The sequence below is a fragment of the Netta rufina genome, assembly GCF_964035555.1.
Source record: "Netta rufina genome assembly, chromosome: 1".
In the NCBI taxonomy this organism is placed as follows: Eukaryota; Metazoa; Chordata; class Aves; order Anseriformes; family Anatidae; genus Netta; species Netta rufina.
Genome location: NC_140123.1, coordinates 141,677,582 through 141,701,216, shown reverse-complemented (window position 1 = coordinate 141,701,216; position 23,635 = coordinate 141,677,582). Strand labels below are relative to the sequence as shown.

The window sequence follows — 23,635 nt, the reverse complement described above, 5'->3', positions numbered from 1 at the left end:
CTGAGCACCTCTTCCAGGTCAGATTGGTGTGCTTTGGCTATAACTCAGGATATGTGAGTCAAAGCCTGCTTTAGCAGGACCCTTCATACCAGTAGCTGTCAGCCTGCGTCTTAACAGGCCTCCCATTCCACCCTGGCATTATCCATCACCCCAGCACTGATGGACAGAGCAAGCTTTCTCCAAGGTACTTGTTTGCCTTTTGAGCACCCAGATCTTTCTCTCTTCCTTTTATCTAATCAGGTTATCTAATAACCTGTAAATAATTTTTGGGTTGATTAATAAATGATTCTAATACTGGTTCCTTTTTTTTTTTTTTCCTTTTTTTTTTTTTTTTTTTTTTTTTTGATCCCTCAAGGGACTGTTTTGTTATTCAAAGCCCAAGGTGCTTGACAGAAGCAAGGCAGAGAAACCCCCGGGCATCAAACACTGTCCTGGTGGTGGCATCGCTTATGTCTATAAGTGATTCCCATCCTCGGCGTCTGATAAGCTGCACAGAGAAGAATGCAGCATTCCGAATTCCTGAGGGGTGCTGGGAGGCATCCATCCATGCTGAGACTGGAGGAGTTTCCCTCTCACCTGCTGCTTCAGGGACTTTCAGGATCAGCACTTCACTCTGCTTAGGGACCTTTCTGCCTTTGACTCCCTTTAAAAAAAAAATCTGGCCTGGTATCTGCCAAAGGAAGGTACCTTCCTTTGTTACTTTGCGCTCAAAAATGTCCAGGTCAGACAGTTTTGTTTCAAAGCCTAGGAATTGCTCCTTAAGCTCTAAGACTGGCGCTGGGAATTGCTGTGTCTCAGATTTATTGCTTCGTGTGTGTGCGCTCTGAGGAGAACCTAGGTTCTTTTGCTTTTCAGTTGCATCCAAAAGTGACATAATTTACTGATACCATTAAGTCTGTCAGTGTCATCAAGCCTACTGCCTGCTGATGTGCCTGTAAAGTCTCCAATTTGGCATCAGTATTGCTTAATCTTCTCTTGGTGATCTAATGTTTCACCAGGAGCCCAGCTGTGCCCTACGGATTAGTGCATTCTCCCTTCAGCTCGCTCTCCCGCTCTGTACCTCTGCCTTGTGCACCAGTGTCACTAACCTCAGCACTGGTCATCGAGATACCGCAGCACTGTTAACCTTCCTGTCCGCTGGTACCGGTATATGCACCAGTGCCTCCAGTACACATCCTGGTGCTGATGCTATGCCTCTGGACATCTCTTCTTCCTCCTGCCATTCTGTTACTCATTTTCTGATTTTGAGCCTGGCAGAAAACTCTGCACTTTAGGGTCTCAGGAGATTCTTGCTACTTTATCTTACCACACTGTCAGGGAAAAATTATGTTCCTAGTCTAGCTGCAGTGATGGATCTGTTCAGGTGGGGAAGCTCTGGGTTCTGGCTCTCTTCATCTCTCCAACCCTATTTGCTAGCATACCAGGGAATTAATTGCTTAATGAAAGCCATTTTCCCGGGCCCTTTCCCAGCCAAGATCAATGTCATCACATAGTAAGAGATGACATACACTTAGCCATCTCCCTTGGGGTATTCCTCAGTATTACATGCCACCTGAACGCCAAACTTCCTTCAGGCACAATACGAAGAAATTTTCAATTCTGTCATTAACTTGCTATAGGCGCTTGGGCCGAGACAACTTCTTTCCTCGGTCAGGGGATGGTAACCCTCTGTTCTAGTATCAGCTCTGCCTCCCTTTCTGGGTAAAGCTTCAGTAACTGATATTTCCTTTTTCTTGGGCTCCCTTGGCTGAACAGATTGATTCTTTAAGGCTGGTAAAGTGCGTCAGACACTGTTGGCGACGTGCATCTTGTCTTCTCTGTGACTGATGGACTGTCCATCAAAGTGAGCATCCCATGTTATTCAATGCCTGGTATCCTGCCTCTATCAATCACTAGATTTTTTTTTTTTTTGGCAGCTGTTGTTTTATAATATCCAGTGCTCATTTCCAGGAATGATCTTTGCTCTTAGTGCAAACCCTGATAAAGAAGCAGAAACCTTTCATTACTTGGCAGGCACTCAAGTTGTCTTCCCTCTCAGACAGGCAGGATATCTGACAGACCATCTTACCGGGAGTTTTCTGAAGGTTCCTAGGACTTTCCAGATGCACATTATTTTAGAATTTCAGCCATATCTCAAGGAAATGAGATCTGTATTTTTGGATGGTAGGGAAATGCATATTAGTGGCTGATTACAGAGTTGATTTCCTTTTTGGAGTTCAAACCTCGTTGCTCCTCTCATGGGTTGTACATGATCATGCTTGAACGCAACTGACTTGTTATTGCACCTTTTGACTAATAGTTTCAAGGTAGTATCTTAAGGCTAAACTTCAATCAACTGCAAAGCACAGAATATATGTGAGGTTAGTGTGCTAGCAAAGCTGGGCAGGTGAGTTTAGACATGCCTTTGGGTTGAACATACATGTAGTCATCCTGAATCAAACCCAGCAATACCTGTGGAAAATAGCACAATCACACTTGACCCCGTTTATGCGGTTGTTACAATTAAGGAAAAATAATATTTTTAAAACTGTCTCAAATTGTCTCTTTGTATTTGGTTATGGTCAATAATATTTTCTGTCCATAACTCTAAACCAAAATCCTGCATAAGTTGAGAGCCCAAATTTTCCCTTTGTGGAGACTGCGAAGACTCGCTGAGTCTGAGTGAAGGGTTGAACTGGCAGTGAAAAACAGTCATTGTGTTTTAAGTTCTGTTTTCTTATTAACATTCTCTTACTCTGTCTGGGCAGTGTACACATCTTCCTGCTCATCCCTGTTGCCCTCAGGACTTTCTCTTTCTTTGCCACCATATATTTTTAGTTGTTGCTTGGGGTGTTCCTGGTTGCTCTGGTTTTGTTGCTGTTCATATTTGTATTTCTTCCCTTCCCTTACCAAACAACAAAAACGTGCAAGCAACCCTTGCTCATACTTAAAAACTCAAATGCAGTCCCCTACAGCCAGTGTGCATCTAGTTAGCCATACATGTCTTCCTCATCCTCCAAATGCCGTGTAATCCACTGGATTGGCAAATCCACCCCATCTGTCCTTCAGTGTTTCACATCTTCAAACCAATTGCTTTCTTTCTGTGGCTTACTTGACCAAATAGGCTGCTGTACTGAGGCAGGGAAATGGATGCTGGGCATCTAGTCATTTCTTCCTGATGCTTTGGTGTGGAGAGGGTGAGCAACAAGGATACAGATAAGGGCAGTGAGGAGCAGCTTGGCGTAAGTGGAATAAGGGTTGTCAATGCCCTTGTGTTTCCATCCTTGTTTGATTGTGTTTCCTTCCCTAAAAATCACTTTCACCTTCTCACACGGAAGGAGCTGGGGTGGAGATAGAGCATGCCTCTTTGTTGCCTCCCTGTACCTTGAGATGTTAGAGGAAGGACAACTACACATAATGCTTGTGGCCCCTCCTGCTGCTGCTGGGGTTGGCAATGAAAATAGAGCAGCCCTGGCTCACAGGAGGGTGCTTGGAGCCACTGCAAGCAGGGAGACGGAAAATGGCAGGACAGTTCAAAGTAACAGGTATGTGTGATTTCTCCTGCCAGTGCTGCCTTTCCCTCTCTCAGCCCAATTAACAGGGGTCACAGAGCACTGATTAGCTGCCTCGGCAGTTTGTGAACATAAAGCAGTGAGAAATCTAGGGTGAATGGGGGAGAGAAGATCAAATAGACACTTATCTCAGAAACTCCTGCCTGTCCCAGCATTTGCCAGCCGAAGGGAAGGGCCATTTCAGAGCTCGCTGATATGGGACAGCATTGTATCAGCTCCAGGATCTCTGCTGCTTTTCTGTCTCCTCTCAGCAAAACAACAAGCAAGTCACTCTTGGCGATGGTACTGCGCATAGGGTGGTTGCTAGATAAAGGCAGAATCACAGGAAAAGCACGGACTGTGGACAGCTGAGGAGCACGCCCTATTGCTGCATTGGCTTGTGAGATGAGTTCAGTTCTTAGATCTGGCTTCTTTTTTGGGGGATGGACCTACTGCCTCATGGCTCTCACATGAGGGGAAAATGGGTCTGTATGATACGGAAGGCAGCACACCTTGTCTCAACAGCAGGTAAAGGACATCTCCATCTAATCCACGTGTTGGTGAGCGTGGTGCTAAAGAGGCCAAGCTGGAAATTTCCCTGGTTGCTCAGTTTCCCTGTCGTGGTCATAAGAAGTCTGTACATGCAGACCTGGAACCTCCCTGAAGGGTGGACAGCTGGGGTGACCTTGTGGCTTCTCCTTCTTTCTTTGTGCTCCCCTTTTTGAGGGGGTAGCAAAGCAACGCTCCCACTTCTGCTGTCATATCCAGGTTAAGTGGCTGCACTTGCTTCTGTCAAGCCAGCACATGCTCCCATGGTGTGATCCCTTATTAGACTAGACAGCCCACATCAGCTCTCCATTCTCTCAGCCTCCCTGGAGACACTGCCTCGCTCCATAGCTGTTCCTATTCTGCTTCTCTGTGGGATACGGCATGTCTGCCAGCTCCCCTTCCCGCTTCCCCAGCGTTTATTCTATGGAAGATTGCTCCGAGTAAGATGGAGGAAGATGAGGAACAGGATTAGAGTACTCATAACTGCTGACAGCCCTTTTTTTTTTTTTCTTTTTTTTTTTTTTTCTGAGCATATTCTCTCTCCTGAATACGAATAGCTTAGGAATTCACCTGGGAAGGTGGTGGATTCCATGGCACCCAACAACGTCAATCAGATATCCTGAGTAAGATCAAGCAGCCCTTCTGCTGGAGAACCTCCCGTCCTAGCTTTGTGTTGTCACGTTGGAGGAAAGGTCCTAAATTACACCAGAACCCTGATGTCTCCTCTAAGCATTTCTTCAGCCTGTTTGTGGTGGTCTCAGTGCCACATTTGAGCAGGTTATGTGATGTGCAGGTGAGTGGCAGGGAATGGGAATTGATGAGGTGCTGAGTTTACTCTGCTGTCCTCTACTTCTGTGGAAGATTTAGCTGTATCTTTTGGGAACTTAAAAACCTCCAACCACTCATGTTTCAGACTGCCCAATACAGGGTTAAACCAGACTACTTTAGAGAAGAGCTGCTGCTACATAGTGTATACTAACAAGCTATTTTTTTGTCATTGTGGTTTGAGACTAAATCGTGGTTTTAATGTAGAAAGAATGTCTTCCTGTGTTCAGCAAAGGTGAGGACAGAGACCACTGTGCGTAGAGCTCAGTGCAATCCATATTCTGATTCTTTGATCTTTTTTCTCCTCTTCCTTCACTGCCAACGCTCCTGAATGGTCACCCAGGTAAGCCACAGTATTGCTTGAGGTCTGGGCAGTGTCTGCATTCAGACAACTAGTTCTAGCTGAAAGTAAGCAGAGGAGGCAAGCCTATACGTGCCTTGTGATGGCCTCATCCTCCAGCAATCTCTGCTCTCTTTTTGACTGTGGGAGAAGAAACTTCACTCTGGAGGTTTGATCAGTCCAGTTTGATTTATTTTTTTTCTATTTTGTAGTCTTATTCAGGGCCCATTAACGTAAGCTGTCCTCCTGTTCGCAACCCCTTGTAGGTCAGCTGGTTTTCTCAAGGCATAAAAAAGCGGGGCGAGGTTGGGTGTTTGTTTCCTCCATCCCAGGGGTTCTGCCAGGCTCAGACCTTGCTGAGGTCTGCCACAGGTTTGGCGGGGCCACGAGTTACTCCTTCCCTGGCTGGAATTCATGAGGTCTGTCCCCACCAGCAATTCAGAAAGCCACTGGTTGGATTGGAAGTGAAGCGTGGATGTTAAAGCTTGAGGTCATGGTTTCTGGATCTCCATCTCCTCGGTCACTTTGCTCTGCTGCGGTGAAGCATTTTGAGGAGAGGCCTTTCAGGGTGCTTATTGCCCTTGAGCCTCTGCCAGTCTGATTGCCCTGATGACAAGTTGGCCCATGGACTGAGCAGTACGTGCCTTATGTTGGCTTGCACGCCTTCCAAGTGAGCTGCACACAGAGGGCTTGGAAGGAAATAGGGACTATACCTTAGCTGACCCTTTTTTTCCTACCAAAAGGATGAGGTAGTATCTTTTTCCCCCCTGCCTCATGCCTGACTTAGTTTCTGAGTAAGGTAAATGGTTTGAAGGTAAAGTACAAACTGGTCCATAAGCCTTCCTCCCCCACCTCAGATAAGAAAGCTCATTAATACAGTAAAAAAAAGTCTCCATTGTTACATGAGAGCTCAAGGTCAGGCTGGTAGTAGTAACTCATATTGCTTCTGAGGTCAGCCTAAGCTTTCTCTTTCTGACAAGCCAGGATAGATTGATCTTGGGGGCCCTTACATTATTTTTTCTTCTGAAATAGGCTTTGCTTCTCCTGACCCTGTTAATGATGTTTGACTGAGGTCATCCCAGCAAACCCTGAATCCTTCCCATTACCTTCTAGTGGGCTTGCCTTTTTGCTGAAGCATTGTATGCTTGTTAAGAATTAAGCTTTCCTGGTCTCTGCTGTAGCAAAGAAACTGTCTTCAGTGGAGCGGGGGGAATATCTTGAATGCCATCTGTCAGTTAGTGCTCTCATTAACACCTGAGTGACTCCCAACACCAAGCTGGTGCCTTCTTGCCAATTCAGAACTTAAAAGGTGCCAGCCCATAAGGTGAAATATCTTCAGTCCGTAAAATTAATTCTGTGATAAAATGGCTGTTCTGATGAGACCTTGATTTTTCTGTTTCTTTCAACTAGAGAGATCGCAGAGGCAAAAACAGTTCTCTCGTGCAGCGTGAATTAGATACCAATAAGTCTTCTTTCACTTATTACTGAAACCCTTGTAAGCATCGGTTATGCTGGGTGGCTGAGGGAATCCAAGTCTTTTTCAGCTTTTAGAGCTTTTATAGGACAAATGTATCACCTCTATTATTTTCTTTTACTGGTGAACTCTGTAAAGGGAACTACGAGAGTAATTCTATTCCCGTTCAAATAAATGGTCTTTCAGAGAAAGGTTGAGCTCTCCCAGTCTTGTTTTCCATTTCCCTCCCACATACTACTTTGAAAATATTTTAGGTAGAAGGTGGAGGTGGCCTATTATTGTTCCTGCTCTCTCCTCTGGCTTGGTCAGGGTTCTTGGTTTTAATGTCAGTGCAGAACAATGCGCTGTTTGGGAAAAGACATAGGTCAGGCTTGCCATTTTCCCAGCAGTTTTAGCTCAAGAGCATTCCAGTATTTACTCTTCCGTTGCATTTTGTAAATTAAATGAAACGAAACTTAAAACACTGTCAACATGATAGATATTCCAGCTAGTGGGTCCAGGCAATTATTTGGCATCTGAACTTTCGGAAGGCTTATCTGTGTGTGCCAGCAGTATCTGAGCATCAGTGAGAGATTTTTGTCTCCAGTGTTTCCAGCTCCTTATCCTAACGTTTCTTTTTATCCAATATTTGCTCTCACAGAGTCAGGGATTTTGTGGGGTTTTCTTTTTGGTTTGTTTCTGTTTTGTTGTTTTCTTTTTTTGTTTTGTTTTTTTTTTAATTGGAGTGGTGAGGGGGGAGCTTGTAACAAAATTGGCAGCAGTAGACCGCGTAGGGAAGTATGCTGTGACAGTAATTCCATACTTGGGCCGTGGCACCCTGCCTGCGGGAAGTGCAGATTGACACGGGGACTCTCTTACTGAATCAGTGTTTGTTTTTGCTTTTGTTTTTTGGCTTGATTTTGTTTACAGTTTCCCAGCCAAGATTTGATGTACTTTGGAGACTTTAAAACTAAAAGCACAAGTGACTCTGCTTCCTTTCAGCATGAGGATTGAAAAAAAATATAAAGCAACAAACGAACAAGTGTGCGTGCATGTATGTGCGTAGCTGTGGCCCTACTGGCTTCACTCAGGAGGAATTTCACTTTGTGTTTGCCCTACAGAGCATCTGTGGGGCTGGAGTCCCTGCGAGCAGCTGCCCTCTCCCAACAGAGCTCACCAGAAGCTCTGAACAATTTTTTCTGATGTATCTCGTCAATCCCGTGAGGTTTTCACTCTCTTTCAGCGGCCTCCAAAGGAGGCTCTCGGGGAGGCACGTAAGCACCAGGTCGGGGGCTTGCTCCATGCGCTGGCCTCGCTTTTCAGAGCATGGCCCAGCACGGCAAAACCCTGTGGAGTGAGAAGGGTGCCTCTGAGAGCAGGGCAAGCCACAGAGACAGGGAGACAGGCTGCTGAACTGGGATGGCCGGGGGGGAGGAGTCCCCAGCTCCCCTTCCCCGGAGCGCGGAGAAACCTCCCTCTTCGGGGAGGCAGCCGGTCGGCAGATGGTCGGGCTGCGGCACTGGGCTCTCGGGGGGTGTATAATTTCTCCGACTGTTCTGGACGCTGATACCCATGTTGGGGAGGAGCCCCTCCTTAGCCTTGCTCCTGCCGTCTTTATGCCCTGATTTTTTTGCAGCTGCTGCTAAAGATCACAGGGAACTTGAGCTGCAGCCTCGCTGGTACCCTTGTGGGTTGCCTGCAGTTATTTCTCCCCTTTGACACTGATGTGCTAGGTCGTGTCCTTCCCTGTGTCCCAGATTTCCTTTTATATGTGTAGAGGTCCACCGCGTATGATAAAAACTTTAAACTAAAGGTGCAATTCAGCCTGAGCCCCTTGAAAACCATTGCAAAAAAGGTAGGGACCCATGACAGCAGCCCAGTGGTTTCACAGTCAGGGATGAAAATTATGTTGGGTTCATGCGAGAAATCAGCTGCATCCACTCAGGATGTATTGCACAGATACATATTTACCATCCCACCACTTCTCACTGCAGTTAATCCAAATTGTTTTCTGGATAACGTTGGGTGGCAACTGCAAAGTAGGGGATGCAGTGACAAGTGAGGTTAACCTTGCATTGTTTTCTGAAACGTTGAAGGTGCAGAGAGAGGCTAATGAAGTTGGGATGGGGAGAATACCTCTTGGGGGGAAGGAAGAAATTTCAGTCACGGAGTGTTCTGAAGTAACTCTTCTGACCTCCTGTAGGTGATTTCTCTAATAGTTTTCCTTCGCTAATGAGCTGTGTGGCAGATTGTTATTGCTGTGTGGCAAAGGGAGAGAGAAGGGTGGGAAACAGTGACAGTCATGGTGGGCCACGGTCTCTCAAATAGGTCTTAGGAACTCCAATTTACTTCAAGGGAGAGTTCATTTTCCTCTGGATATGTGTCCTGAGACAGAAGGTCTGCATGCATCAACCTATTCCTCCATGTGATTTGCAGAGAAAGGAAAGGATATTGCTCACTTAACATTGATTGCTTCTTTTGGTTGAATTTTGTTAAAAGTCTCAGTGATGCTGAGAACATTGGGAGAAGAGATACCTCTCTCTCATCTCAGCGATCTCCTCCCTGTCTTCTTGTTGCCTATCAAAAGGGTTTTAAAGGTTCTCAACTGCAGCAGAGACTGTGGGACTTGCCAAATATGCAGGTGTGTCGCTGTCTTATTTGAGAGCTTGAAAAAAGAGTATTTGACAGCCTGCGTCCATGTCATTCCACTCCAGGACCCTGTCTGTCTGGTTCTTGGTTTTAGATTTTATGGCTAATGCTGAACAATTAGTTGCAAGCATTTCTGCTTTGTATGGGGAAGAACCCCAAGGGCAGAGTTCTCACAGATTGCTATGCTTCCTGTAGATTTTCTCCTCCAAACCAGGGGGTCTATTTCAGAAACCCTTTTCAAAGGGAAATTTAATAGAGACCAGCCAAGTGAGACTAACCATAGGTGTGGCAGAGAGGTTGAAGACGAGCATCCCGCATTTGTCTGGGGAAAAGAAGCCAGCCCCCATGAAGAGTGAAAATATAAATTGGGTAAGATTGAGAGTGATTGGGAATGCCTTGAGACATCTGGTTCCCATCTCTGGTTCTCATTTCTATCCTTATTCAAAGCGACAAATGCACAGTAGCCGTCTTTGAAAATTGATGGGGGTAGGAACTCAAAGCACTCTTGAGAACAGAGCTTGTAATGTATCGGACACTGGGTGGATGGCGGAAATTTCTAGTGTTAGCCACTTATGTGAAAGTCAAACTCAAACCAAATTGGTTAAGTCAACAGAGCCTGTCCCCAGGGGAAATGAGAGTTACATAGGCAAAGATTTCAGATGATCTTCTGGAATTGAGGGGCTTCCTGGATCAGTTTTCTTTGAGAGTAGTTGAAATGGTAGAGCAAGATCAGTGAACTCATGCCAGTGGTAAGAGTATCTGTCTGATGCATACCTTTCCCCTGTTTTTTGTGGAAAAAGACTTAGAAGGCTAACAGGTCAAAGCCCTGTTCCCTTTGTTGCTTCTTCCTGGCATCCCATGTCACCACTAGTTTTGCAGGATCCTGGAACTAGGATCCTAGGAACTGTTTTTGCAGTCTGTTTTACTGGAAATATACAGACTCTGTATCAGGTCTGGCAAAATAAGCTCAGGGTGCTGGAGCTCAGATGCTGTTAGAGAACTTACATCCCTTTTCCACAGTGGGCTAAGCATCTGAATACGGGTGTTGGACTTGTTTCAGGAAAGGATATTCTGGTCACTGTTTCTGTTCTGAAACCTTGAGTTAAATGTGTCTTTACGTATACATGTTTATATGTATAGGATGACTTCAGTAAATATCATGTATTTCAGCTCTCTGTGATCAAGTAGCACTCCCAAAGAGAAAAAGATTATACAGAGAATCTGGTATCACACTTTTTGCCACGTTGAAGTCATTGGAAGTTGGATTAGGTCTTGAGCTATAATGAGGAAGTCACTGTGGAAATGCACAGCGACTTAAGGTAGATGTGTTGTGCATTGAATATTTACTCAGAAAAAGTATGGTTTCAGTAGTTTTTTCCCTAAAATTATTACTTGAGACAGCACAGAAATCATTTCACGGGGCAGTCCTCTTTATTGTGCTGACTGAATGTTGTGAATTGTTTCAAATTGTGTTTGATTGCTAGTATTAGTGGGGCAGAACGATGACACTTGGAAATACCAACAGTCTGCTCGTGTCATGCAGAAAAGAACAAACTCCAGGCTGCAAAAGGCACTAGATCCAGGTACATTTGAGCATCTGTTGTTAAATACAACCAGGGGGTGACACAACTCATCCGGTGAGAGGAGTTAGCTCTGGGAGGTGAGCTTCCATTTGACGTCAGAAAGAAGCAGGTTGGTGGGGAGCAATCTGCGGGGTGGTAACATCAACTCCTCTCCATCTGAGGAGGAAGGGAAGCGCTGCCAGGTGGACGTGGCTTGAGGAATCATGTGGCATCTGTTCCCTCGTTCTTGCAGTCTCGCTGTCCAGTCGTGGTCCTTGTAAAGGAAGTCCACTCTTTACCAAACGTGTGAACCCCCCGTCTAATAGCTAACTTTATATTGACTTTGACGATCTTCTTCCAGTTGGATCGTGCTCCCCTCTCTCTTTGTTTAAAAATAATAGCTTTTGTAGTAGTTAGCAATTTCTCAGGCAAATGCAATTCTGTAGTGCTGGCACGGTTCCATTAATCATATAGAGTAATCAGTTTGTGCCAAAAACCTATCAAGTTGAGCTGCCTTTTTGAGAGCTGGTGGGAATGTGTACCCAGTGGTGTTCTTGCCGGCATATGGACTTCCCGTGTGTGCAGGAATGGCTGGGGTGTGGGGGGGTCCCCTCTTCTGCGCTCAGGGCACAGTGCTAGCAGGCTAAAAGAGACTGGAAAGTCTCAGGTGTCAAAGTCATAAGGACAGATCTTGGTATAAAATTTTATGTTTAGGGACACATTTTATGTTTAGGGACACATATCCCCAGGCCTTTTTCATACCCTCCCCTGAAACTTTCAGCAGTCAGAATAAGCTCTCCATAAAATATAGGCAGGAGCTCTTTTAGCCTTAAGCTCCACCAGCAATTTGATATATGTCAGATAGGAGCATTTATCCTCAATGTCAGTTGAGAGTAAGAAATATGTGTTTCTTTGGGTTATGTGGTGAACTGCTGGCAAAGAAAAGATTATTTAATGTGGCCCAGCTGGCAAATGAGAGAGACCATTTTAGTGGTAGTGCTGAAAAACTCAAATGTTCGATTTGATAACCTGGGAGACTTGAGAGAGGTCTTCCTCTGGGCTGAACCATGCTCAGGAGGTCCGCCCGTGTTGGAAGCAAGCCTTGTTGTGTAGCAGGGCCCGAGCCAAGTGCACTAACTGTGCAGTTGTCCTGCCAGAGCCATTGGTGGAGGAATGGGCAGAAAGTGTCAGCACCCTTGGGACCGAGGGAGAAGGGAACAGGGGCCACCACAGGAGTGTGGGAAGCATATGGTGATGGAGCAGGGAGGAAGTGGTGGTGGCAGAGAAGATCAGCTACACGAAGTTTCAAACCACTGAACAAGCGCGTAGAAAAGTATTGAAGAGGGGGAGAGAGGAGCAGAGCTTAGCAATGGCAGATGTGAGGAGCAAATGGAAAGGTGAAGATGAGGGTATCTGCATGAGGTGGAGAGAGGCAGAAGGGGATCAGACTCACGTGCTTCGTTGTGTCCTGGTTTAGCAAAGGGTCAGTGTTGGTGCTAGCACAAGGCAGTGCCCGCAGGGATGGAAAGGGGGTGGAGTGGGATCATGTTTAGCTTGTTCCTTCAGCTTGGAAAGAAATAAGTCATCGAGTCCTGCAAGCTAAGCTGTGTATAATGTGAAATGCCATGATGTTGCAACTAGATCTCTGTCCTGAAAACCTGAGTTACAGAGCTGCAGTTAGCTGTAACCATCGCAGGGCACGCTTCTCCTTCAAGGGCTACCTGTCTCTGTGTTGCCTGTGTTCGAGTTGCTCCAGGCAAAGTTCAGCAAGTGTGCATTTGTTTCCTTGATCAGATCCCAGACATTTCACAGCTACCTGGAGGACATCATCAACTACCGCTGGGAGCTGGAGGAAGGGAAACCCAACCCGCTGCGGGAGTCCACCTTCCAGGAGCTGCCCCTGCGCACCCGCGTCGAGATCCTGCACCGCCTCTGTGACTACCGGCTCGATGCAGATGATGTCTTCGACCTCCTCAAGGTGTGTTGGGGAGCTGGAGCAGGGAAGGAGGAAAAGGTGGGGCTGTAGGAGCTGGGCCAGATTAGGGAATCTCTTTGAGAAGGGAGAGGATGCTGCTATTAGGTGAATTTTTAGGCCAGGTACTTGGTGGTGCTGTAGGGCAGCGGTTCCCCATCTTGATCCCCAACCCTTACCTTGCAGGCGAACTAAGGCAAACAGGCAGGACTGCTCCCAGGGCTCTTGTTCTACAGGGATGTGTTTGTAACACAAAAGTAAATTGGCTTTGTTGGCTACCCTTCCTGAGAAGACTGAATTTTGGAGATGCTCCAACTGCGATGGCAGGGCTGGGCGAGCTGGGGCTGTGCTGCTGAGGGATGGTGTGAGATGAAAGGATGGGGCTGAAGTGCACCAGGGGCTGGGGGAAGGGTGGTGGGGAGGGGGAGGGAGCTTCTCAGGGCTGTGCGTGACTGTCGCCAGCGCTAATTAGACCTTCACTGTCAGGAGCACCAGAGATGAAATGTTAAAACGAGGGAGGCCATTCAAATTAGAGATGCCAATCTCAATCCCTCCTTGGACGGGGAGCGAACGTCGCCTTCCCCCTGGAGTAACATTTTCCCAGATCGGCCCGGAGGAGCAGCTGTACTGCTGTTGTGGCATGGTGGGAGGGGAGGGAGGTGTTTGCGGAGGGGGTGTCATCGTGTTTTGTGTGACAATGTGGCCGCTTTTCAACTTGTCACCGTCTGGCGGGGGGCTCCCCATGGGCACAGGGCTTGGACGCCGACAGCCTCCGCGTGGAGCCGCTGGGCGAGGACAGCAGCGGTGCCCTGTACTGGTACTTCTACGGCACGCGGATGTACAAGGAGGACCCGGTGCAGGCGAAAACCAACGGAGAGCTGGCTCCAGACAGGTAACAGCCCCTCGAATGCCCCTGTGCCCAAGCCAGGGGCATGGCAGGAGGGGGGCGGAGGGGACTCCGCCTGACTGCTGTTGTCCCGGGGGGGGGCGGCTGGGAACAGGGGGCCGCGGCCGTGCGGGGCGAGAGCGAAGTTGCCAAGCAGACTGCGAGCTGCCCCGCGCGGCGCATTGTGCCGGAGCCAGCCTGCAGCCTTTGTGGCACCAGGAGAGCCTGCTGCCGAGCGATGCTGCCTGCCCCACCGCATTCCTCGCTGTCTGCCCCGCACCGCGCCGGCGGCTCCCAGAGCAGGCTCCCAGCAAGGGGGAAGCCCTCGTCTTCTCCCCTCCCTCCCTCCCCTTTCTGATGTAATCCCTCCCTTTGGTTTGGTTCCTAGCAGCTGTTCCCATTTCCCTGCCCTTCTCCCTCCCTGCCAGCCGCAGTTCCCGTGCTCAGCAGATATTTCATGGTGGTTTTGCTGTTTCGCAGGGGGTGTGGGGGGCAGGCGAACACCCCAAACGTTCCTGGGAAAACAGGCAAGAGACGAGGGCGACCCCCAAAGCGGAAAAAACTACTGGAGGAAAATTTGCTGAGGTATGGAAAGGTTGTTCCGCAAGAGACATAGGATGCGTGTGTTCCCAGAGGGAAGTCTCTCTGATATTTCTCGCAATTAATAATATAATGTGCTTCTGGGGTTCCCCCAGTAAGTATGTATATATCATGCGGCCATAATCTCAATGCATCTGTGAAGTGAAGCAGGCTCGGGCTTGGTGGGTGCTTTGATCACTCTCCAAAGAAAATTCTGACTGAGATGGATGCCAAGCTCGGTGAAACACTGGGTATCACTCTTCCAACTGCCTCACTTCTGATGCAGCTCCTCTGTGCAGTGCTAGGGGATACGCTCCTGATAAAAGAGTGCTTTCACTCTGCAGCACTTGAAGCCAAAATCTTGGCCACTTGAGTCAGTATAGATTTTGGGATACTTCCCGTGAGAATTGAAATACTGCCTCTGCCAAATTCTAGCCTGCATTCTTCACTCCTTAACGTTTTGTGAAGCTATGACAAGTATGTGTGTTTGTGTATATGACAAGTATGTGTGTATATATACATGCACATACACACACATTATAGAAGGAATGGGGTGTTTTGCATGTTTTTTGTGTGCAGTGATTGCTGTATCCTCATTCTTCTTAGAAGTGTCTTGTTTTCAGTGATGTGAAGTAATGTATTTATTGTGTCACTTCTCTTTCTTTTTGGTAGGGAGAAAGCAGAAGAGAACATGCTAATCCGTGAGACTCAGATAAGAAATGGTAAAGAGATTTTGTGGGGTCAGGGTTGATGTGATCAGCTAACACAACTCCTAAATTATCAAAGCTCAGGGAGTTGCCTCTCAGGAAAGGGAGAGTCCGTCTGTCAGTGGTCCAGCTGAGTCTGGAAGGAGGGGTTAGTGTTACAGGCTGCCCTGCAGCTGGGAGCCTGGGCACCTGCCTGCTTCCTATCTTATCCTGGATTAGTTTGGGATGAACAAACGCAACATATTGGGTTACACGAGGCCTTAGGGGCCCACCTACTCCCTAAAGTTGATAGAAATGGGTTGTGAATGGCCCTCACTTCTCTGGGGGGGAGTTGAACACAAGCCCCTGTTTGTAGCAGGCACACTTTTTCTTTCATGCCTCATGCACGGGCTGGGAAGAGAGCTGGGTCAGTGATGCCAAGATAGGGAAGGACCTTTCTTCTCACCTCTCCCTCCAGTTGGTGGCTGTGCTTGGTGCTGTGTCAATGACGACTTGGGGATACCCACCTAAGGGTTAATGAGGCAAGCAGGGAAAGAGAGTTGGCAACATAATGTGTAACGGAGTCCGAGGGGGCCAGGGCTCATTTGTCATACATGTGAATCCCTTGGCTTCCACATAACTCACGGGCTCAGCCTGCCCGTTCCTCCACAATAAAAGGCAACTGTGGCATTGTCTTTCCCGTGCCTCGTTCCCTTCTGCCTTTGTGCTCAGATTTCCTGGCTGCTGCTCTGGAGTTGGGAGGCAGAGCTGCAGCTACGCGCGTGAGACGCTGGGTTTTATCAGATCATTGTTTTCTAGCAAATTGTGCCGCTTCAGCTGTGGAGTAATCTTCGGGTGGCACAAAGCAGTGCATTAGTCCTGGCTGCTTTTGAAGCCAGTCAGCCACAGGCAGCTGGCAGGGGAAGGGAAAAAGAGGGGGCAGGCTTCAGGGCAGCGTGCAGGTGAGCTCCCTGCTGCAGTAGCTTGAGGTGTCACAGCCCCTAGCCATCCGCTGCCTCCTTCGGCCAAAGGAGAGAGCGTCACAGAGCCAGGGCGACAGAAGCTACAGCACACGGTTGCTGCTTTGCCGTCTCCGGTCCCTGGTATGTTAACATGAGCTGCAGCCGATGGCAGGTTAAGCTGTCTGCTGGCCTGTGACCTGCAGCTACCATGGCACTGAGGTTTCTGACCAAGGGCAGGTGGCCGGAGGGAGGCTGCAGCTCTCCGTCCTTCCTGGGGCAACCCGATAGCTCGTGTGCAGGAGCCACTGGCAGCTCAAATCCACAGAGGGCCTGGGGTCATGTTCAGAGAGAGAGGGGCTCTGTTTTTTTTGCTTGTTTTTATTTTTCATTGCTAATTTGCTCGAAAATGCGGTGAGAAGCTGCATGTTATTTGCTGGTGGTGGGGATGTGGCCATTCCTTTTTTTTTTCCAGTAGACAGTGGTTGGCCTGATTTTTCTTGAGGCAGCTGAGAACCTCTCAACCCAAAAGGGTTTGAGCCAACATCTTCCCCTCTCCAAAAGTGAGCCACGAGCTCTCTGCTTAGAGAGCATCCTGGGGCAAAAGCATGCAAGTTGCAACTGATGAGGCTTCTCCGCTCTGTGTAAACATTTGTGCAGCAGGAACCGCATTCCCTCTTTCCAGGTGGGTGTTCCAACCACCATGCGAGAGAGCCTTTCCTTCACCATTAGTATTCAAATGTTTCACGCAAAGCGGAACAGCCCTGAATGTCTTGGTAGTTAGGACATGCTTCAGAGTGGTGGGAGATCTGCTTCAGATCCAGCTCTGAATCAAGCAGGGGATGGGATGTGAACTTTTGCAACTTCCCCAGCATCTGGCAGCCCGATGAACCCCATCCTTCACTTCCTCTTCAGTTCTTTCAAGTGCCTGCAAACAAAATGTTTCATTTGGGTAGAATGGAAGGTTTTATTCACTGCAGCAAAGGTTTGCAGTACTAAAAAAAATGGCTTTTTTCAAATAACATTAATTTTCATTGTTTTTATTCTGCTGCCAGACTAAATCAGACATTTGCATTGCCCTATGTCCTGCTCTGGCTGACAGCCTCCATTACAAGAAACAAATTAAATCCTTTCCTCTGGTACATCATAACTGGAGTGGAGGGTTACTGCAGGGATGTCACACCACCTTTACTTCTTCACCTTTGGAATTCCTCTGTCTTGGCATCACTGTCAGTGTCGCTAGGGGAAGTAACCACACTTGTAGTAGCTTGAGAGTAGTTTTTAGGCACACTGACTTCCCCTCCTAGAGCATGTTTCCCATAACAGTGACCATGGGCAGTATCTTTTCCTCTTCCCAAGCCCTGAGGGCAGGAGAAGAGAAGGGATAAAGAAAAGTTTAGTCATAACTGCTGTGGAGATAACATCCTTTCATGTTGTTGAAGGGTCCCAAGGGCCAGGCCGTGGGACATGGTGGCTGCTGTGTCAGACGGAAGAGGAGTGGAGGCAGGTCACAGAGAGCTTCAGAGAGAGGACTTCCCTTAGAGAGCGGCAGCTCTACAAACTCTTGAGTGAAGACTTCCTGCCGGAGATCTGCAACATGATTGCACAGAAGGTGAGGAGACATGACATCCTGTTTACCTCTGTTCGACTTCTTCCAAGAGCATGGACGTTTGCTGATTGAAGGAGAGCAAAATCCAAGCAGCTGTCACCCCGTCCTGCTCCCCTCTCCGGCCTGCACGTGCCCTGGATGCAGGGGCTGTCTATGTCTAGCTCACGCATGGGGAGAAAGATTCTCCCCATGGAGTGGTAGGGCTAGAGATCTGGTCGGTGATTGCACAGTAGCATGGGTAGGATGGCTGAAGGGGTTCCTGTCTTCAGCCATGTTGTGCGTCCCTTTTCTGCAAGCAGGGAAACTCTGTCTGCTTCTGAACTTCTGCGATTTACTGCCTGGCTTTTCTCTGCAAGCTGCCTCTGATTTTACTTTTACTGCAGTTTCTCAGCTGGCTCTGCTGAAGGGGCAGTTGCTGCTGCTTTAGCTGTCCTAGCTAGGTCTGCTTGAGATGGTATGGCAGAGCCCTTAGACTCCAAAGGGTGCTGCCCATCAAAGGAACATTTTCAGGTGGGACAGCAGGAACAGGATCCTTCGTCTGGATGGCTTTGCAAAATGGGCTCTGCAGTCAGCGTGATATTCTTGGACTGAGTTCAGTGTGTTTGATTGCTGCCCATGTAAAGCTAATAGGGATTTCATGGTCACTTCTAGCCCCCAGAGTTTCTCCTGCCAGTACCACCGATGTGCCCTAATTTCCTCCACTCTCTTTTTCCTTCCCTCAATTCTCAACCCTGTTTCAGGAGAAGCGTCTGCAGCGGCCAGAGTTTTCTCCCAGGTGGATGTCTGACCATCAGCCCATCAAACCAATCAAGCAGGAGGTGAGGGGGGGTGCGAGGGGGAGGACAACAGAGGGAGGCGAGAGCAGATGCCTCCTGGGGGAAAAAATAAACCGCAGCATCGCTATTCAGTGGGAAGGAGTCGTTTGAAAGTGCTCGTGCTGAAAGGGAGATGGGTGGTAATGCCCGTCAAACGCAGGCTGACACTCGGGGTTTCTATGGCGAGCAGGGAGGTGCTGCCCTCTGGATCGCAGAGGTAAGCGGCCTTGCCGCAGACGCTGGTGCAGCTGCATATGGAAATCTGTACTCAGCCTGGGGAATTCCACTTCAATGAAAGTGCTGGCACATTCGAGGCAGTTCAAAGAAAAAGTTGAAGAAGGATGAGAGGGCTAGAAGAACTGGCTTACAAAGGGAAATGACAGAAATTCAGCCAAGGGGAAAACGTGAGGCTGCAAACACATGAGGGTGTAGATAGTGCGGGGAGAGAGAAGAATGACTTGATGGAGTACAGAGCTGAGCTAGGAGGGGGGTCAGATGGAAATGGAAGTCACAGTTTAGGCATTTTCTTAAAGAAATGCTCATCAAACTACAATATTGTCTGCTAAAATGGCCCCTCCGTGCCTCCTCACCCTCATCTTCTCTCTACCCCATCGGTGTAAAAGCGCTGCTGCTTGCGGGTCTGTGCAGTGAACCAGACCCAGAAAAATGGCTGGAGTTAAATATAACCCTTTTCTTTGGTTGGTTATTTTTAACGTAGATCAGCTTTCCGATCCAGTTCACCACACAGCCCCCAACAGTCACGTTGGTACAGCCAGGGGCATGGTGCGGTGGAGATGGGGGTTCTTTCAACTGGCAACTGCTACCCAAAGAAAGTGGTCAGGCAACACAGGATTAGCTCTAGAGGAAAAAAGTGGCTTGATTCTGTCAGGCCATGGCATAATCCCTCACTGCAGACGTAATGAAAACATAGTTACCTGTTGTTTTGTCCCAGAATGCTGTCAAACCCCGGGAAATCGAGCTGCAGGGAATATCCCACGTGAGCCAGGGGTTCCTGCAAAACAAAGGAGAAAGTACCGCTCCCCACAATAAACACGATTGCTTAAAATACATGGAGGAAGGAAGAGCCTCTCATCGTGCTGCAGATAAAAGCTTGCAGAGAGGAAAATGAGACCCTGGCGATGGTCAGTTGGGGGCCAGCGCTGCCCTCTGCAGAGCCCACCGTCCAGGAAGCGCAGGGCCACGTGTTTGTTCGCAGGCAGCAGAAATCCCAGAGGAGGAGGGGAGTGGGAAACACATGGAGCCTGAACGATGCTAATCAGTACCGCAGGTGCTCCAGGTCTGCGGCGGCAGAGGGCTGTTAATTGCTGCCTGTGGGCCAGTGAAACGTTTTCCAGTGAGCGGGGGGCCCTCCTGGCTCCTGCCGCAGTGGGGAGCGGGGACTCAGCCAGCACGAGGATGGGGAATCTCTGGGCGGGTGTGCTGCCTGCCCAGCGGGATGCAGCACGCAGGGGAGCCAGCGACGGTGCCAGGCATCTGATGGCTTGTTGGCTGAGCGAGGGGTGGGCAGCAGGCAAGCCTCGGGGAGAAAACTGCCTCCTGTGCAGGGGTGACCCCTGCCTCCCGGCTCCGCTAGATGGATGCCGCCTCGGTCCGAGATGCAACTGCTCCGTAGGCTCCTAATCCTGCGGGGGATTTCTCAACAGGTGGTTCAGATTAGCTCCTCATTAAAGAGCCGCCTGAGCAGCACCCTCATTAGGGCAGTGCTGCGGAAACCGGAGCAGGGAAGGTTTGGAGGGCGAGGGGCCAGGGCGCCCGCGCCTCCTGCTCCTGAAGTCTGATACCCGCTGTCTGAGAGCAAAGTAAAAGGCAGAAATTTGGCCCTTTTGGGGTCCGGGGGGAGGCAGCAATGTTGTGTCCTGGAGTGCTCTCTGGCGGAGGGAAGGAGGTGGTGGTCACAGAAGCGAGAGTTGGTTTGCTTGTTGTTGGCTTTTTTCATGCAAGTGGGAATGAAGCTGGAGAAATGTTCTCTTTGCTGCTGCTTCATTTACGAAGGAAGTTTAACTTGTGTTGGTTTCTTGCTTTTGTCATGCCAATGGGTGTCTGCTTCCATCACGTCTAGTAGGAGTTTGAAACTTGCTATCTATCTTTTGTTTGTGTTTGCTTGCTTATTTTTTAACCCTGAGATGAACACCCTCAGCTCCAATGGGCTTTAACTGGGACAGCAGCAGCAGGCAGTAGGTCCCTCTGAAATTCAGGCCATTTCTGTGTCTGAAGTGTCGTGAGGAATCCACCCAGCATTGCCACTGCCCTGCAAGCACCCCAGTGAGCAAATGCAGTTGTTAGGGGCATCTGCTGCAGTCTGTGGTTCCTGCTTTTCTCTTTTCCTTCTGTTCCTAGATTTGCCAGGTTGACGTTCTCTCCTTTGCTAAGATTGTCGCATTGCCTTGTCAGCATGATATTTGTGAAGGGTTGATCCAGAACGTGCTATGGATTCTGTCTTGTGTCATTACCGTATATATGGGGTGCTCGATGCACCCAGTAGGCTTGGAGAGGTCCTGGTGTGACCACTGCGACTTGGGTGTTGTGTTTATGTAGGTTGTGAATGGTGGATGCTGCATGAATTTAAGGGAAGGGGAGGGCTTACCTGTGCACTGACATTTGCGCAAATTAGTGTGGCATGACAGGCTGGCTTAGATCTACTGGCTGGAGAGTCCAAAGGCTGATGGTCACGTCCTCAATTAAATCTCTGGTGTGCTGCTGACTTCTGAGGGCTGGTTCCTGCTCACGTTGTTCTCTTCCTAATGATGGTTTTCTTTGGTTTCTATTGCAATTTATAGGTCAGACAAGGAGGTTGGGAGGAAAGCTGTTTAAAGACTGTCAGGATCAGGCCTGAAAAGAAGTTGTTTGTAGTGCATGAGTAGAAAATAAGATAGGAAAGGGATTTGAAAAAGAATAAAAAGCAAAAATGTAGAACCCAATTCTGCAAGTTCTTATCTTCTACTTGACATACCAGTGTCAGTCCTGGGCATGCTGGTGCTTAGATATTGATCAGTTGGAGGAAATATCTGAGAAAGACAACTGGAATGATTAAGGAGCTGGAAGGGTTGCTTTATAAGGAGATATTTAACCTAATTACAGAAACAGAAGATTTGTGCAAGTGTCTGAGGAAGCTCATAAACACTGGAATGTGACTGAAGGAGAGGAGAATTTATGCTGGACTAGAAAAGAGTAACTAGGAATAATTGGATGGAATGAGGGGATGAAAAATTAACTTCAGGCTGAATGCAAGGAGATGCTGGCTAACCTAAAGGAGTGTGGACTTGCAGAATGGTTTCCTTTGGAAAGCAGTGGAAGCATTAAGTACTAATAGTAGGCAAAGAACTAAGAAGGAAAATAGGCAGAGTTCCCTTGTGGTGAGATCATGCTGTGGCTTTCACCTAAAAAGATAGCACAGAATAGGTGATTGTGCTGTCCAGTCTGTCTCTAAAAGCAGGATATGGACCTGATGTCGTGAAAAATCCTGTAGCGCTCCCTTGGACACTTTTCTGTAGCTGCTGGTGGTTGAAGTGTAATTCTCTTAATGTATTTTTGCTGCTGAGGACAGGACAATAATGTGGTGCTTGTCCACGGAGAGCTGCAGGGGGAGATTGTAGGGCAGTATTGTGTAGGGGAAGGGGAAGGAAAGGCAGAGAGGGAATGAATGTACACTAAAACCAGACAACATTTCTAGGCGTTTATCAAAACACCCCGAGGTTCCCCTTGTAGGCAACAAAACAAGGACAAAATAGTAATCATAGTGCCAGATTTTTTCTGGGGATTAATAGTAGGCCGAGGGAAGTTGATGGTCTGAGCAGCAGCCAGGGGACCCCAGCTGATTGCTAATCCTCAGGAAATACCTTCTGCTTAAGTGGTGGTTGCTGGTTAGTCCCTGAAATGAAGGTGGACAAAACCGTATGTGCGTTGTTCTTTTCTGGTCAGTATTCCCTGCTGATAAGGCACACATACCTTGATCTTGCAGAAGTCAAAGAGGTGGGAGTAGATGGCTGATTCATTTGACTTCTAATTAAATTAAGCCAATAAAGGTAATTCCACACTGCCACATACATACCTCGCACTTTATTGGAGAAACAGGAGCAGGCAATTCCTGGTCTGAGAAGCGTGCAGTCTAAGTGGGATCAAACACAGCCTTACAGCCTGCTGGGCGTGGGGAGGTGAGGAAGTGGGGCCATAAAGAGCCAGGCGTACTTGAATGAGAAAGCTGGCCAGGGGACCCAGCAGGAAACAAACAAATGACTGAGGGCTGGTTCATGGGAGATTAGCTCATAGAAATATGGTGGGCTTTAGTTTGAATGGGAAAGAAAAACACTCCAAATGATACCTTGACGTAAGGCTGTACTGGTCTCCTTTTCTATCCGAAGTACTGGGTGTTTTATGGCAGAGCCAGGCGCAGCAGAGCAGTTCTTTCTGCTCACACTTGTAACATGGGACTCGGCTAGCTGGAAGGGGTGTAGGCGTTGCACAGGGGTGACAACAGCCAGATTCCTTTGCCCAGAAGGGAAGTCCATGGGGCACATCCCTGGTGGAGCAGCAGTTTGCCGAACCAATCACTTCTCCTTCCTTTGCCTTTCAGTCAGTAGGGTCTCATTGCTTGACAATTACCTTTCCATGTTGCTTTTTATCTGAGAATTCATATGTACATCTCTCTTTTTGTTGTTCCAGCCATTCGCTGTAGGTATGCCTTAATACTTGCACAAGTAAACCTGCCTCTGCTCAGACTTGAATAAGCCAGTGCTGCATTACATTTTTCTGTGCACTGTTCTGTCACAGGTAAACCCGAATGTGCTCAGTTCGATGGAGAAGCAGAGGCGCAGAGAGGAAGAGGAGGAGCGCCAGATCCTTATAGCAGTGCAGAAGAGGGAGCAGGAGCAGCTGCTAAAGGAGGAGAGAAAAAGAGAGATGGAGGAGAAGGTCAAAGCAGTGGAAGGTACGTGCAGCCAGTGTGAAGCAGAGGTGGGAGATTTCAAAGCTGAGTCTGAGATCTTGAGCTAAGATCTATTTGCATCCCTCCCCTGCCAGGCAAACTGATGGGAATAACTCTTCTTGGACTTGGCTTAGATAAATTGGTCTGACTGTACTTTCTTTTTGCCTTGTCCACCCCTCTTGTATTGATGGCTGTTCTCTAGTGTTCTCTTCAGTTCTGTCTTCTTCAAGTCATACTCATTTTTTCCTTGTCATAGCTGTATTTTTCTCCTGCTATCCA

The 23,635-nt window shown here is 48.2% G+C and overlaps 1 protein-coding gene across 2 annotated transcripts in view; it reads left to right on the top strand.

Annotated features, from left to right (window-relative positions):
• Nucleotides 1-23,635, top strand: part of CECR2 (CECR2 histone acetyl-lysine reader) — a 92,799-nt gene that overhangs the window by 55,130 nt on the left and 14,034 nt on the right. Inside the window, exons 3-9 of one of the 2 annotated variants that reach the window (XM_084282192.1) lie at nt 12,703-12,886; nt 13,633-13,772; nt 14,247-14,351; nt 15,018-15,067; nt 17,433-17,602; nt 18,340-18,417; nt 23,203-23,359. In XM_084282192.1, the coding sequence (XP_084138318.1) occupies nt 12,703-12,886; nt 13,633-13,772; nt 14,247-14,351; nt 15,018-15,067; nt 17,433-17,602; nt 18,340-18,417; nt 23,203-23,359 (884 nt within the window). The remainder of the gene's footprint in view (nt 1-12,702; nt 12,887-13,632; nt 13,773-14,246; nt 14,352-15,017; nt 15,068-17,432; nt 17,603-18,339; nt 18,418-23,202; nt 23,360-23,635) is intronic. The other variant, XM_084282193.1, reaches the window with a different exon arrangement.